The sequence below is a fragment of the Balaenoptera ricei genome, chromosome 5, assembly GCF_028023285.1.
Source record: "Balaenoptera ricei isolate mBalRic1 chromosome 5, mBalRic1.hap2, whole genome shotgun sequence".
Classification (NCBI taxonomy): Eukaryota; Metazoa; Chordata; class Mammalia; order Artiodactyla; family Balaenopteridae; genus Balaenoptera; species Balaenoptera ricei.
In genome coordinates, this window is record NC_082643.1 from 37921292 (window position 1) to 37936839 (window position 15548).

The 15548-nt window shown below is 37.3% G+C and overlaps 1 protein-coding gene across 2 annotated transcripts; it reads right to left on the bottom strand.

Moving 5' to 3' along the window:
- Positions 1 to 1869: 1869 nt before the first annotated feature.
- On the bottom strand, positions 1870 to 9890 carry FGG (fibrinogen gamma chain). Of its 2 annotated transcripts, XM_059923959.1 has the most exons (10): positions 9791 to 9890; positions 9645 to 9689; positions 9267 to 9450; positions 9062 to 9155; positions 7385 to 7515; positions 6951 to 7084; positions 5843 to 6027; positions 4112 to 4389; positions 2570 to 2739; positions 1870 to 2046 (listed from the first exon to the last, which is right to left on the bottom strand). In XM_059923959.1, the coding sequence occupies exons 1-10, from the start codon at positions 9866 to 9868 to the stop codon at positions 2032 to 2034; spliced, it is 1314 nt and encodes a 437-aa protein (XP_059779942.1). In that variant the 5' UTR covers positions 9869 to 9890; the 3' UTR covers positions 1870 to 2031. The 2 variants fall into 2 exon arrangements, with proteins under 2 accessions (XP_059779942.1, XP_059779941.1); XM_059923958.1 differs by lacking the exon at positions 1870 to 2046 and having other exon boundaries at positions 2383 to 2739.
- Positions 9891 to 15548: the final 5658 nt, after the last annotated feature.

Here is a 15548-nt window from a genome sequence, read left to right on the forward strand (position 1 = left end):
CAATCCTGAATTACCCAACATATATGTACTCTGGACACCCACAAAAACAGGGGCCTCCAAAATGTTTTTGAAAGAATGTTATAATTGATATTTTAGAAGAAGCATTGGAAAAGTGATCATGGGAAAAATCAGAAACTTTTGGACTTGTTTATATTTATTTTATTTAGTATTTTTATTAAATTTTATAAATCGATTGGGGAGAACAAACATATACAAATAATGCATGTATGTCAAGATTACATTTTGTTCAAAAGTATATGCATATATACTTTTCCATACTTATCATTGTAGAATTGTTTTTCATCTTAAAATTTCACATATTATTTAGTAAATGTTTCTATGCTCATACAGAGATATTATACTTATTATGTAATCATTGCATTCTCTTCCATTGTACTAATAAACCACCTTGCTTGTCCATTTTTCCACTGTTAAATATTTTCTAAATTTCCCACTGCTATTAAATATTTATTTAATATTTAAATATTATCTATATTTCTATATAGAGCTATTTTCTTTTTCAAAAATAATTTTCTTGGGATAAATCACTAGAGTGATATTACTGCATTTAAACTTATGAATATTTACATAACTCATCCTGCCTATGATCAAATTGCTCACCCAAAGGATTTTATAGATTCTCAAAGGGTAGACTATATGCATGCTGAATTTAGAAGCGGTTTGGAACATGATGAGGTGGGAACAGGTAAGGCTGGAAGCAAGATGGAAAACAGGAAGGAGGCATTTGCCATTATCCTGGCAAGAGATATATATTCCAATTAGAACGGTGGCAGTTGGCATAGAGAAGTAAATGAATATAATAAATATTTAGGAGGTGGATTTGACAGGCTTGAGGATATGGGGAGGGAGGAATAAGGAAGACTTATTGCTGGTTTTTTGGAACTTGAGAACTGGACGGAATGGAACAGTACTGGGAGAAAGGAGGATGCTACTATGTGCTATATACCCAGCACAGGGGCTAGTACAATGAAGGAAGTCAATAAATGTTAGTTGAATGAATGCCTCATGCATACATGAATGAATGAGTGCTACAGACAATGAATCAATGTTGCTATTTTCCCAAAGCCTCACAAGTATTTGGCTGTATACCTAGAAGTTGACTTACTGGTTTTTATCTCCTCAATAGGATGTTTTTAAAATCAGGACTTATGAGAACAAGGAAGCGAAAGAGGAAAGAAATTGTGAAAAGGAAGAGAATACAAAGCCAATGCTCAGGACTTCAGAACAACCAGATCTCCCCCCATGACCCCATAAAATTAGTCAATTACTTTTCATGTTCAACTTTATGCCAACTAATGTAAATGCAGCTATTCCTTACAGAAAGTTGGTGATTCCTGATCTCTGGCTACTGCAATAATGGCTTCATTCTGCTCAACTTGTTCAGCAGTGAGGGGCTGAGCAGATTGTTCCCTGGAGCTCTCTGTTCTGAGTTGTAATCCTCTCCAAGTGCCCACATATGGCCACAGGAGCCCGGAGCTAAAAGGATTTGCTGGGAGAATCCCCAAACAGCCTAATGTCTCCAGCTGCACTGGGGTACTATGAACCTGAGTTATGTGATTGTGACATGTATTTATGTTTTTATATCAAATTTTGTCATTTTGGGTTACTGTATTTTTCTGTATTTGTCTTATAACCCCTGGAGGGCAAAAGCCATGATTTCTATTTCCTTCATAACTTCCCAAGAGTCAGGTACAATGTTTAGCATAAAGTGAACACTGAGCAACTACTGATGATTGTCCAACTGTAATTATTAAATTGAAGGAAAGTGATGGTTTTTAATGGTCAATAAAATGTACCATTTATCTAGTCTTAGGAAACAAAATGTTTATTGAAATGGTGTGTAGATAAATTACAACCAGCATAAAACTGTTAGTGGAGTTTTCAACATGGGTTCTTTTTACTCTTAAAATGAAGTGAGGCTTTGCAAGTCCATTGTCCCATAGGAAAAATATTATATTTTTCTTTTTAGATAGAGTCATTTCATAAGTAAATCACTTTTGAAATGGTCTTTTATACGTCTCCAGCCTATGACCAAAGCAAAAAATGTATTAAAAAGATATAATTATATCCATTTAAAAGAATAATTAAAGATGAATGATTTAGGGGTTATAAATATGGAAAAAATATTTAGTCATTTGAAATGCTAGAGTTTGTTCCTATTATATTAGTATATACTAAAATATTTAAGAAATAATTTAAAAAATCACCAAGACACAATGACGTGTGATCATTAAAATGCAAACTATCACAATGATTTTATTACATATTTAGGAAATAAGCTAAAATATTATTATCTCATTAAATAAACAAATTTTAAATAATTCTGCATTCAGTAATTTGGGAATACAGTGCAAAGTGAGTTTTAATTGCCATTCAAGGCTAACTATTCTTAATAAAAGACTTAAAATTAATAAATACAGTAAGAGAAAATGGGAAGAAAATTTCATAAAAGTTTCTGAAACTTTGTGGGTTAATAGAAGTGAACAGCTAATCCTCAGGGTAAAATGACTTAGTCATATTCTATTTCAACATAGTGTTCTGGTCTGACCTGTTTGGCTCCCCCAAGGTGGTGTTGCTGTCCTTCTCCAATGGCGATTCTGTTATATGGGATTAATTTCATGGTGGTTTTCTTCATTGAATACCACCGGGATTTCCAAGTGGCCCAAATAATGCCATTATCATAACCATCAGGAGTAGATGTTTTTGAGTAAGTGCCACCTAAAACAAATTGTAGATGCACATATCACTGCTCTTGAATCTCTTCCCCTCAGAAAGTCTATAAAGAACTGTCTATTATGAAGTCCATTGTCATATACATCAGATTTTACAGTGTTATCTACTAACTGAAAATATCCTTAAAGACTCCTAAATTCTCCATTTACAATTGACATAAACTTATTATTAAACAAACTCTTACAGCTGTGTTGTGCTTTCTGGTCACATCCATACTTTAAATGTATTCACTGCTAACAGGCTTAGAACCCCAAATTTCCCCAATTGGTCTCTCTCCCTAAGTTTAGCCATCCTGGATTCAGTTATTATGGACCAACTTTCTGAAAACAGGTCATAATTCCTCATCAGATGATCTCAGGTCATCTGAAAAACACAATTTTACTGGAAAATACGAGGAGCTCTAGAAAGCGGTTCTGGAATGTTATTTTACATCTCCATTATAAAGTGGAGGCTAGGCTGAAGTGCCTTCACCTCGTTCCTGGACACTAAATTTCATGTGATTTTGTAAGGGATTGTCGGGGTCTAGTACTGGAGGGTACCACAAGATATCAACATGGCTACTCTGGATCATATGGATCAGGCAGCTTCCCTGAGAGCTTCTTCTAATCACATGGTTTGTTGGTGCAAAGCTAAGTTAGGTTTCAAAAAAAAACATTGTGAAAACCAAAAGGTAAGTTTAAGTAGTTTTTAAGAGGATTCCAAGTCACCTCTTGGCTAGAACAGTGCCCTAAGGAGGGAAGATTGCTCATTTTAATGGATGAGGGTTTCCCCATGCATACCTGTTGGGTAGTTACAATAGTTTGTCAGTAAGTAAAACCAATGCTCAGAACTACTCCAGTCTTAGAGCAAACTATAGCTTGCCCTCCTCTTGTCCTAAAATAAGTGTCTACACTCTTCAGGCTGGACTCCTCTCCTCTTAAGCTTTCATGGACATCTGCCCTCACCAATACATCCCTGCTCTTTGCTTAATTCCTCCAGACACCTACTCACTGCTTACTGGATCTATTTGACACATAGCTCATGGGAAGCTGAACCAGGCTACTGTGTTAACAAGCATAAACATGGTAATGTTAGTCCATCCAGATCATATATATGGTAAGCCTAGAGGAGACACCATAACCCAAAGTATTAACTCTGATGGAGGCATGATGAATACCACTGCATAGTTTGCAGCAGTTGGATTTCTTGTAGAAGGACCAATTTCAGGTATAAGCTAGCACTATTCAATTCTGGTTTAAAATAAAGAACTATATAATAAGCTCTCAATATCTTTATTCATTTCCTTATATTTATTTATTACCTTTTATAAAAATATAGACTATGCACAAATTCATGCATCTAAGGAAGAAAGCCATACCTTGGTAATAAATTCCATTGAGGTGGCCAGCATGACATTTGTTCATCCACCAACCAGATCCATCCTGTTCAGCACAGTTGCCTTCAAACTTATCATTGTCATTGTCCCAGGTACTGAACTGCATGCCATTGTGGGATGTGAAAAACTTGTCACTAGTATCCTCGCCAAAATCGTAGCCATCAAACGCATCTCCAGCATCTCCACCAATGAAGTAGGCATATGTCATGCGGTATTTGTCGCTTTCACCTGTCACCCTGAATGTAGCATAGTCTGCAGTACTACAAAGAAGGGAATAAAGACCTTAGACCCTGAGCCTCAGAAGGCATCTCAGAAGTTCTCTCTTTCATAGGACAATTGTTTGGAATCTCTAACTTTGCTTCTTCATCTGAAATGTGCTCATTGAATAAAATTTTCTGCAAATCTGGCAAGGGAAAATGGATGTGGGAACTAGCACCACTCAGGATGGATCTAGAAGCCTTCAAGGAAGGCTTCTAGTCCCAGGAAGACTAAAAATTTCAGCCATCTGAATGTTTTTGCCTATAGGATCCTAATATCCAACCCAGATATGTGGATGAACCTGACTAATTTCATATTTTCCACTTTTATCTCAGTATGTAGCATGTACACACAGTTCTCATAAACCACATTAACTTTCTGACAGTGAGTGACAAACAATGCAGCAAACCTGAAGGAGCTACAGTTCCATTAGCCACTCATACCATCTAAAGTGTGAAGTCCTAAAGGGGTTTTTCTTTCCCAAGGCAGTGTGGCAGTGACAAGAAGGAGGGTTTCCTCAAGCATCACATAAAAGAAGTTCCCTGTATGGCCCACAAAACATGAGCTATAGGATCAGAGAGAGATTCTCCCCTGGAAAAAAGTTGTGAATGAGGGCCAGAAATCTATGGAGTGCAGGGAAGAATGGGCTTTGGTGCATGAACAGAGATTTCCAGAAAACATTTAGCTTCCCTGATCTCTAGGACTTGGGATATAGGAGATGTTCTCATAGGAGGTCTATTGACTATGGTATTACACTTTCTGGTTAAAAACTTAAAAAAGTAAAAATACGTATTTGGGCACAGACTATATTTCATCATGCCATAGACATAACAAGAGGGTTGGATATTGTTTTGAATTTTAATTAGGCATACAACACTCAAAGTGCCCAGACAGCTCTAGCTCACCAAAGAAGCCAGCTGGTTTGATTTTAAAGTAGCTCCTGGATTTGACTGACTGAATGGTCATTAAAGCACTGGGAAATCTGAAGAAGCTAGATTCACTCTTCAACAAGGATAATCACTAAGAGGATGGGTTGTAGAGTTAAACTACCTGAGTTTAAATCCAACCTTTACCATATACCAGCGATGCGACCGTGGAAATGTTAATCTGTAAAATGGGATTAATAGTAGTTCTTGCCTCATGAAACAGTTATTTGGATTAGATTAAATTATAATTTCATGTTCAATTTATGGTACATATTAAATGCTCAGGAAATACTAGCTATTATTTTGTATGGTTCCAGGGTAAGTGGATTGTACCAGAACACTTAGATCCTGCCTAAATAGGACCTAGCATCTTGGACTGCCCAAGAACCAAACTGACTTCTGGGGAACATAGTTGGATGTTCTCTTCACATCTGTCAGACTGTTTTCCTCACTGTTCTGTTGAGAGCTGGAAAGTGCATACTCCAGACTGTCTCTATGGCAAAAAGTTAAAAGTCCTTTCTAATAGTACCTGGTTCTGCCATTCCAGTCCTCCAACTGCACTCTTAATACATATGGGATGGTAGACTGTGTGCTTATCAAATGAATCTTCTCATTTCCCAGCCAAAATTCTGTGTTTCCAGTAGGAGACAGATGTCCAAACCCTTCTTTATATTGAATCCAGTTTTTCTTGAAATCCACACTGCCATCAAGCCTCTAATTACACGATTGCACGGGCAAAAGGAGAGAGTGGATTATCAGTGCACATAAAAAAAATATAAACATTTTGTACAAAATATGGAGGATATGATTTCATCATTTACTAAGTGACCCTGGGCTAGCTGCTTCAGTTTTCTCACCTATCAAGTAGGAATAATGATGCTTACTTCTTAGGGTTGTTGCAGGGATTACACCAGAGAATGTAAAAGTACTTAAAAGAGCAACTGGCACAGCACATGATAAATTATAAACTAGTAGTAGTTTTAAAAAGACTCCTAGAAGACTCCAGAACACCAGCTTGATGTTGCTGATTCTTGTACTGATGGTAGAAAGGTCAACCTACTGCTCAATCTGTGTCTACCAGCCAGAGCTCCCATCACTCACTGGCTCTGAGTGGCCCCTTCAGGATTAGTTGTAACAGTGGTCAAAGGTAAACAGAATGCAAGAGGATTTGCAGTGGGTGCCTGGGGCTGGCAAAGGCAATAGAGGGTCCTGGTCTTGGAACAGCCTAAGTGTATCCTCTGGGTGACATCATCTTCTTGTGATGGGCAGCCCTAGGTCTTGATGTACCTGTCAAGAGAGGTCTCTTCGAGTTCTTTGTCACTATGATATTGTGATTATGTGCCATCATGAATCTACAACAGCAGGGCCAGCATGGTAGAGAGTCACAGCACAGATTGAAACCAGACTATATCCTTTCTCTGTTACTTATTAGTTATGTGACTTTGGGCAAGTTATTGATACTCAGCCTCTTGTGCCTGTTTCCTCCTCTGTAAATAGGGATAAGAAGGCAAAAACTACCACAAAGGGAAGTTGTGAGTGTTAATTGAGTTAATGTTCACAAGGTGCTTGGTAACGTATCAGGCATATAGCAGAACAATTAGGTGTCTATTAAATACACACGATGTGGGAAAAAATACCTTCTGAAACACAGTCCATCCATTTCCAGACCCATCAATTTCACAGTAGACTAAGAACTGCTGCTTAGCTTTCAGAGGTTTGATAAAGTAAAGGCCACTCTCTCTGGCCCCCTTATTGGCAATGTCTTGACAATCTGAAAAAGAAGAAATTATTGTGGGGATTTGAAATCCAGGTAAGACTGTTCCAGTCTTGAAAATGAAATTTTTAACATGTCGTAAACTATTCATTTCCTGAGAAGTATTTTCTTACTTCTCACATGATTATTCCTTTCAAAGTATTTTTTTCAGCCACTCAAGAAAAGTCTAAGCAAACTGTTCAGATTTAATAGCTAGACATTTTCCAATGTATTTGTATACATTCCAATACATACAATCTCCTTTACTTTTTATATTTGCTTTGATGAACTTAATCCCAATATAAAACTTTCACTTACCTTTCCCAGTTGTATCATGTATTTTCACTGTATCTTGACAAGGTTCCTGACACTTTGCTTCCAGCTGGACCACTTTCTGTTTCAGGTTAATGATTTTTTGATTATTTGAATTATATATTTCCTGCAAAAATCTACAAGCAAAATAATAAGATAACAGAGTATTCCTTTTAGAGGAATAGTTTTGTATATTCTTTTAAAAATACCACCTTATTTTCTCAAGAATTATTTCCTGATAAATTACTCCATTCTTGGAAAAAGTGTAAAATGCTGTTAATAAATAAATTGAGGTGAATTAAAATTCTAAGCTTTTTGGAAAAGAAAATAACAAGGTCCTTGCCAATAAACAGTATCATTGTTAAGTGGCCTTTCTGAATTTTATCTTTTGCATAAAGGGCAGCAGATAATGATGTACACAAGTGATGAGCCTGATTAATAGGAAGACCATCTGGTGATTATTCTTGGGACAATATTATTAGGGAAGGAAAGGCCCTGTTCTAAAATTCACATGTGCTGAAGCATTATTCCTTTTCACTTGTGGATTTACTGAGGATCTGTTTGTGGACTTCAATCTTATAACTTACATAGGAAAAGTATCTGGGGCACTACCTTACCTAAAATAAAATAACAGACATTTTCCCTTTCTTCTTAATGTTTCTATTTACATAGCTTCAGAAAAAGGCTGGGGGAAGTGAAAAATCCTGCTTTTGTTGTTTCTCACAGGGTTGCTTGTACATATTCAGAAATGATAGAAAACTATCTACAGTGCATAGACTGTCATCTCTTTCTTTGAGGTACAGGATAGACAAACTATTTGACTACGTTTTTCTCTACTGCACCTTAGAAAATTTCTGCACTGTAGTCTCCTTCAACTTCAATGATGGGCAATGATAATGTAAATCATAATGCTAATAATATCACAATAACAATAATAATAATAGCTCTCTGATATCAAAAAGAGGATAAATCCCTCCTGGGCCACTTTTCCTCAGCCACCATTTATCTCAATTTCTTATACTACTTTGAGAACAATTTAGGAAAAAAATTGAGGAAGAAACTAAAACTGTATCTGAGGCCCTATGTTCAGAAAGTCTACGAGTCCCTGGGAAGTTAACAGAGACATTTTACTTTCAAGAGAAGGGAGGAGAATATGTAATTGCAGGTTCCATGATCAACAGGTAGCTTTACAATGTTTGTTACACTTATCTCTTAAAACACATTTTTTCTGTTCTGCCTTCAATATAATTTACTTTTGCAGCCAAGATCCTTCCTATGTCTCTGCTTACAAATTCCTCACCACACATTTGTTGACATTCTTATAAAAAGAATTTTATTTTCAACACCCATATTCCCATCAGTTTGAATTTACCTTGTAAGACAAATGGGGGTGAGGGGAAACATTTTGGTAAATACGGTCATAAAGCATTTGAAGACACCTAAAACATCTTTCTCCCACATGATTAATTTTTTTCCACATCATTATTAAAAAGCAATTACAATCCAATACAACTCATATTGCCTAAATACTCCTATCTCCACTGTGTTCAAGATGGTCAGGCATCATGTCAATTAGATATTACAAGTAGAAAAAAATAAAAAGATTTCTTCTACTGAAGCTTGGAATATTGAGTAAACACTAGCTCAGTGTTTGGAGAGCAAATTGAAACAAAAAATTCTTACCGAACTGTTGATTCATGTGTTGAAATCAATGTTTCGTATTTCATAATTTCTTCCAACATTTTCTTGGAAATCTTGGTAGCACTGTCTATCCCATCTGTAACATGGGATCAGAGACATAAAAATACGTAAACAAACAGAACCACTGAAATAACAGCAAAAGAACTTCACAGATGAAGTTCTCAGTCAGTGGTGGTTAGATTCTCACTTGGCTTTGCTGGTCCATCAGAGCGGTAGCTGATCTGGATTGCTTTGACCAACTCTCTGGCTTCTGATGTCTTGTTCTCAACTTGACGTAAGATTCCTTCCAAATTCTGTAGATCCTTGTCTACACTGGTTTGGTAAGTAGACAGGAAATCTGCAATTCCACAGGTAGTTGGGCAATAACTACCCTGAAAATACAATAATAGAGTGATTAAAAATCCTGATAAAAAGCTACATAAGATCTACTAATCAAAATAGGTAAAACCTAGACTACGTTTAAAAAAAAAAGTCTAAACTGCCAAATGGTATTTGAGAGAGAATTTCTTTTATTTCTCTGCCCACGTCCAGTGCAAACACAGCGAGAAACATTAAAACTACTTACAAATCTTTCATCTAAGATGCAGCAGTTGTCTCGGGTAGCAATATGCTAGAGGAGGAAAATACAGACATTTCACTAGTTTATCATATATTTTCTTATTTTTAAGCTTTCCGTTTAAAACAAATACGTTTTGTAAACATCACACTTACTGCCAGGCATGTTGAAGAGAGCAATGAAAGAGTGTAGAAGCAGAGGATTAAATTCCGGGGGTGCGAGGACCAACTCATGGTGTCAGGGGTGCCCAGTGGTCCAAGCCTGAAGGGTCAGAACTGTGACATCTCGGCTCCAATTGTCCCTTTATTTAAGCTCCGAGGATGGCAGGACCGCCAGTGGCTGGAGCTGATCACGGGGCTTTCTTACCAGGGGGGCGGGATGTCTTTCCAGTCTCTTTGTCCTCATCCTGGCCCCGGACTAATGTTTAGTCAGGTTCCCAGGTTTTGCACACAGGTCTAAGCTCCTCCTTTCTGGCCCAGCTCAACCCTTCTCCTGAGAAGCCAACTCTTCTGCAAAGGCTAGTGAAGCATTAGCCGTTGCGATGAGGAGGGAGGGGGCCGGGGAGGCTGCGTGTTGCAACAGCTTCCAGTACAGGCAGAGAGAACAAACACACAGCTGACCTCGGCCAGAACAAACCTCCCCAACCTTAAGACGGAGCCTGGTACCATAACTCAAATACACCAAATTACCGCAAGTCCTTTCTTAGACCTGCGATGAAGGAACATCATTACTTTTAACCTGTGCCTATGGCAGGTGGAGGCTTTGCCTTCCACCAGGTCTCAGCACGTCACTCTTGCCAGGAATGAATGACACTGGAAATGTATTCCTGCCCCACTGTGTTGGCCATTTTCTTTTTCTTTTTTTTTTAAATTGAAATATAATTAACATATAACATTATATTAGTTTCAACTGTGCAACATGATTTGATATTCGTATATATTATGAAATGATCACCACAATAAGTCTAGTTAACATCTGTCAGCACACATAGTTACAAAAAACTTTTTTTGTGTGTGTGATGAGAACTTTTAAGATCTACCCTCTTAGCAACTTTCAAATATGCAATATGGTACTATTAACTATAATCCCCATGCTGTACATTATATCCCCTGGACTTATTTTATAGCTGGAAGTCTGTAACTTTGGACCCCCTTCACCTATCTATTGACTATTTTCATAGGCTCTCAGTTTGCAGTGGGCTTTTTTTCCCAGATGGTAGCCTAAGGACACATGCCCCACCTCATTTTATTTCTTTTATTTTGTTAACCTTTTTTTTTTTTAATTGAAGTATAGTTAATTGACAATGTTGTTTCAGGTGTACAGCAAAGTAATTCAGTTATATATATATATATATATGTGTGTGTATATATATATATATATATATATATATATATATATATATACACTTTTTCAGATTCTTTTCTCATTACAGGTTATTACAAGATATTGAATATAACTCCCTATGCTATACAGTAGGTCCTTATTCATTATCTATTTTACATATAGTAGTGTGTATATGTTAATTCCAAACTCCTAATTTATCTTTCCCCCACCCCATCCCCTTTGGTAACCATAAGTTTGTTTTCTATGTCTTTGAGTCTATTTCTGCTTTGTAAATAAGTTCATTTGTACCATTTTTTTAGATTCCACACAAACGTGATACCATATGATATTCGTCTTTCTCTGTCTAACTTACTTCACTTAGTATGATAATCTCTAGGTCCACCTATGTTGCTGCAAATGGCATTATTTCATTTTTTTATGGCTGAGTAATATTCCATTGTGTAGATACCACACAGCTTCTTTATCCATTCATCTGTTGATGGACACTTAGGTTGCTTCCATGTCTTGGCTACTGTAAATAGTGCTGCAATGAACATTGGAGGGCATACATCCTTTCGAATTATGGTTTTCTCCAGATATATGCCCAGGATTGGGATTGCAGGATCATATGGTAGCTCTATTTTTAGTTTCTTAAGGAATCTCCATACTGTTCTCCACTGTGACTGCACCAATTTATCAATACATTCCCATCGACAGTGTAGTGAGCTTTTGAGCTCAACTCCTCCCTCTGTCTGGAAGCACCAGCTGGTGGGGCACCACACCTGCCGCAGAGGGGATACAAGTCAGGAGCCTACTTTGTTTTCTCTGAGGCTCCATCTCGTTACCACAGAGGAAACCCTGGCTACAGGAGGCAGGGGCTAGGAAAATCCACATCCCATATATGTGACTGGGAGCATAACTGAAGGAAAGGGTGCAAAATGAAATATTAAGCGGGAGCTGTCCTTTTCACTCTGCCCCTAGAGCTTCCTTGTATATTGGGACAACATGTTTATCATCATCTCCTATTGATAATTTACAATTATGCAGTATCATTACCCCTACTTTTAATATCCCTCATTTCATTCTCTGAAAGCAAGCTTACTGCAAATTTTGATTAAATATTTAGTGGGAGAAATACATCTAAATTGAAAGAAATACTAATACTTCAATGTTTAATCCTAAATCTTTACAAAGGAATACTTGTTTTGACTTGAAACAAAGATAAATGTTCCTACTCAGTAAATAATCAATAATTATTATAACAAAATGAGTACATCAAAACCAGATTTGTTGCCTTCTCCTTCCTCCTTAACAGTTATCCTCTCTGACTTACCAATCATTGCCAATCACATCACCAACCACCAGCCAATTAAAGCCTCACAGTCATCCTCCTTGCTTATTCATCTCATCAGTTGTTGAAGCTTATTATTAAAACTATTTTCTCACTGTCATTTCTTTTTTTTTATAAATTTATTCATTTTATTTATTTATTTTTGGCTGCATTGAGTCTTCGTTGTTGCACACGGGCTTTCTCTAGTTGTGGTGAGTGGGGGCTACTCTTCACTGTGGTGTGCAGTCTTCTCATTGCAGTGGCTTCTCTCTGTAGTGTTGCAGAGCACTGGCTCTAGACACACGGGCTTCAGTAGTTGTGGCACGAGGGCTCAGTAGTTGTGGCTTGCAGGCTCTAGAGCTCAGACTCTGTAGTTGTGGCACACGGGTTTAGTTGCTCCGCGGCATGTGGGATCTTCCCAGACCAGGGTTCGAACCCGTGTCCCCTGCATTGGCAGTCTGATTCTTTTTTTTTCTTTTTAACATCTTTATTGGAGTATAATTGCTTTGCAATGGTGTGTTAGTTTCTGCTGTATAACAAAGTGAATCAGCTTTACATAAACATATATCCCCATATCTTCTCCCTCTTGCGTCTCCCTCACACCCTCCTTATCCCACCCCTCTAGGTGGACACAAAGCACCGAGCTGATCTCCATGTGCTATGAGGCTGCTTCCCACTAGCTATCTATTTTACATTTTGTAGTGTATATATGTCCAGGCCACTCTCTCACTTCAGCCCAGCTTACCCTTCCCCCTCCCCATGTCCTCAAGTCCATTCTCTACGTCTGCATCTTTATTCCTGTCCTGCCCCTAGGTTCTTCAGAACCATTTTTTTTTTTTTTAGATTCCATATATATGTGTTAGCATACAGTATTTGTTTTTATCTTTCTGACTTACTTCACTCTGTATGACAGTCTCTAGGTCCATCCACCTCACTACAAAAATCTCAATTTCATTTCTTTTTATGGCTGAGTAATATTCCATTGTATATATGTGCCACATCTTCTTTATCCATTCATCTGTCAATGGACACTTAGGTTTCTTCCATGTCCTGGCTATTGTAAATAGAGCTGCAATGAACATTGTGGTACATGACTCTTTTTGAATTATGGTTTTCTCAGGGTATATGCCCAGTAGTGGGATTACTGTGTCATATGGTAGTTCTATTTTTAGTTTTTTAAGGAACCTCCATATTGTTCTCCATAGTGGCTGTATCAATTTACATTCCCACCAACAGTGCAAGAGGGTTCCCTTTTCTCCACACCCTCTCCAGCATCTACTGTTTGTTTGTAGATTTTTTGATGATGACCATTCTGACCAGAGTGAGGTGATACCTGATTGTAGTTTTGATTTGCATTTCTCTAATGATTAGTGATGTTGAGCATCCTTTCATGTGTTTGTTGGCAATCTGTATATCTTCTTTGGAGAAATATCTGTTTAGGTCTTCTGCCCATTTTTGGATTGGGTTGCTTGTTTTTTTTATATTTTGGAGATTAATCCTTTGTCCGTTGATTCATTTCCAAATATTTTCTCCCATTCTGAGGGTTGTCTTTTCGTCTTGTTTATGGTTGCCTTTGCTGTGCAAAAGCTTTTAAGTTTCATTAGATCCCATTTGCTTATTTTTGTTTTTATTTCCATTTCTCTAAGAGGTGGGTCAAAAAGGATCTTGCTGTGATGTATGTCATAGAGTGTTCTGCCTATGTTTTCCTCTAAAAGTTTGATAGTGTCTGACCTTACATTTAGGTCTTCAATCCATTTTGAGTTTATTTTTGTGTATGGTGTTAGGGAGTGTTCTAATTTCATTCTTCTGCATGTAGCTGTCCAGTTTTCCCAGCACCGCTTATTGAAGTGGCTGTCTTTTCTCTGTTGTATATTCTTGCCTCCTTTATCAAAGATAAGGTGGACCATATGTGTGTGGGTTTATGTCTGGGCTTTCTATCCTGTTCCATTGATCTATATTTCTGTTTTTGTGCCAGTACCATACTATCTTAATTACTGTAGCTTTGTAGTATAGTCTGAAGTGCAGGAGCCTGATTCCTCCAGCTCTGTTTTTCTTTCTCAAGATTGTTTTGGCTATTCAGGGTCTTGCGTTTCCATACAAATTGTGAAATTTTGTGTTCTAGTTCTGTGAAAAATGCCGTTGGTAGTTTGATAAGGATTGCATTGAATTTGTGGATTGCTTTGGGTAGTGTAGTCATTTTCACAATGTTGATTGTTCCAATCCAAGAACAAGAACATATCTCTCCATCTGTTTGTATCATCTTTAATTTCTTTCATCAGTGTCTATAGTTTTCTGCATACAGGTCTTTTGTCTGCTTAAGTTAGGCTTATTCCTAGGTATTTTATTCTTTTTGTCACCATGGTAAATGGGATTGTTTCCTTAATTTCTCTTTCTGATCTTTCACTGTTATTGTATAGGAGTGCAAGATGTTTCTGTGCATTAATTTTTTATCCTGCTACTTTACGAAATTCATTGATTACCTCTAGTAGTTTTCTGGTATCATCTTTGGGATTCTCTATGTATAGTATCATGTCATCTGCAAACAGCGACAGTTTTACTTCTTCTTTTCCAATTTGGATTCCTTTTATTTCTTTTTCTTCTCTGATTGCTGTGGCTAAATCTTCCAAAAATATGTTGAATAATAGTGGTGAGAGTGGGCAACCTTGTCTTTTTCCTGATCTTAGTGGAAATGGCTTCAGTTTTTCACGACTGAGAATGATGCTGGCTGTGGGTTTGTCATATATGGCCTTTAGTATGTTGAGGAAAGTTCCCTCTATGCCTACTTTCTGAAGAGTTTTTATCATAAATGGGTATTGAATTTTGTCAAAAGCTTTCTCTGCATCTATTGAGATGATCATATGGTTTTTCTCCTTCAATTTGTTAATATGGTGTATCACATTGATTGATTTGCGTATATTGAAGAACCCTTGCATTCCCTGGATAAACCCTACTTGATCACGGTGTATGATCCTTTTAATGTGCTGTTGGATTCTGTTTGCTAGTATTTTGTTGAGGATTTTTGCATCTATGTTCATCAGTGATATTGGTCTATAGTTTTCTTTTTTTATGACATCTTTGTCTGGTTTTGGTATCAGGGTGATGGTGGTCTCGTAGAATGAGTTTGGGAGTGTTCCTCCCTCTGCTGTATTTTGGAAGAGTTTGAGAAGAATTGGTGTTAGCTCTTCTCTAAATGTTTGATAGAATTTGGGTAGGTGGATTCTTAACCACTGCACCACCAGGGAAGCCCTCACTGTCACTTC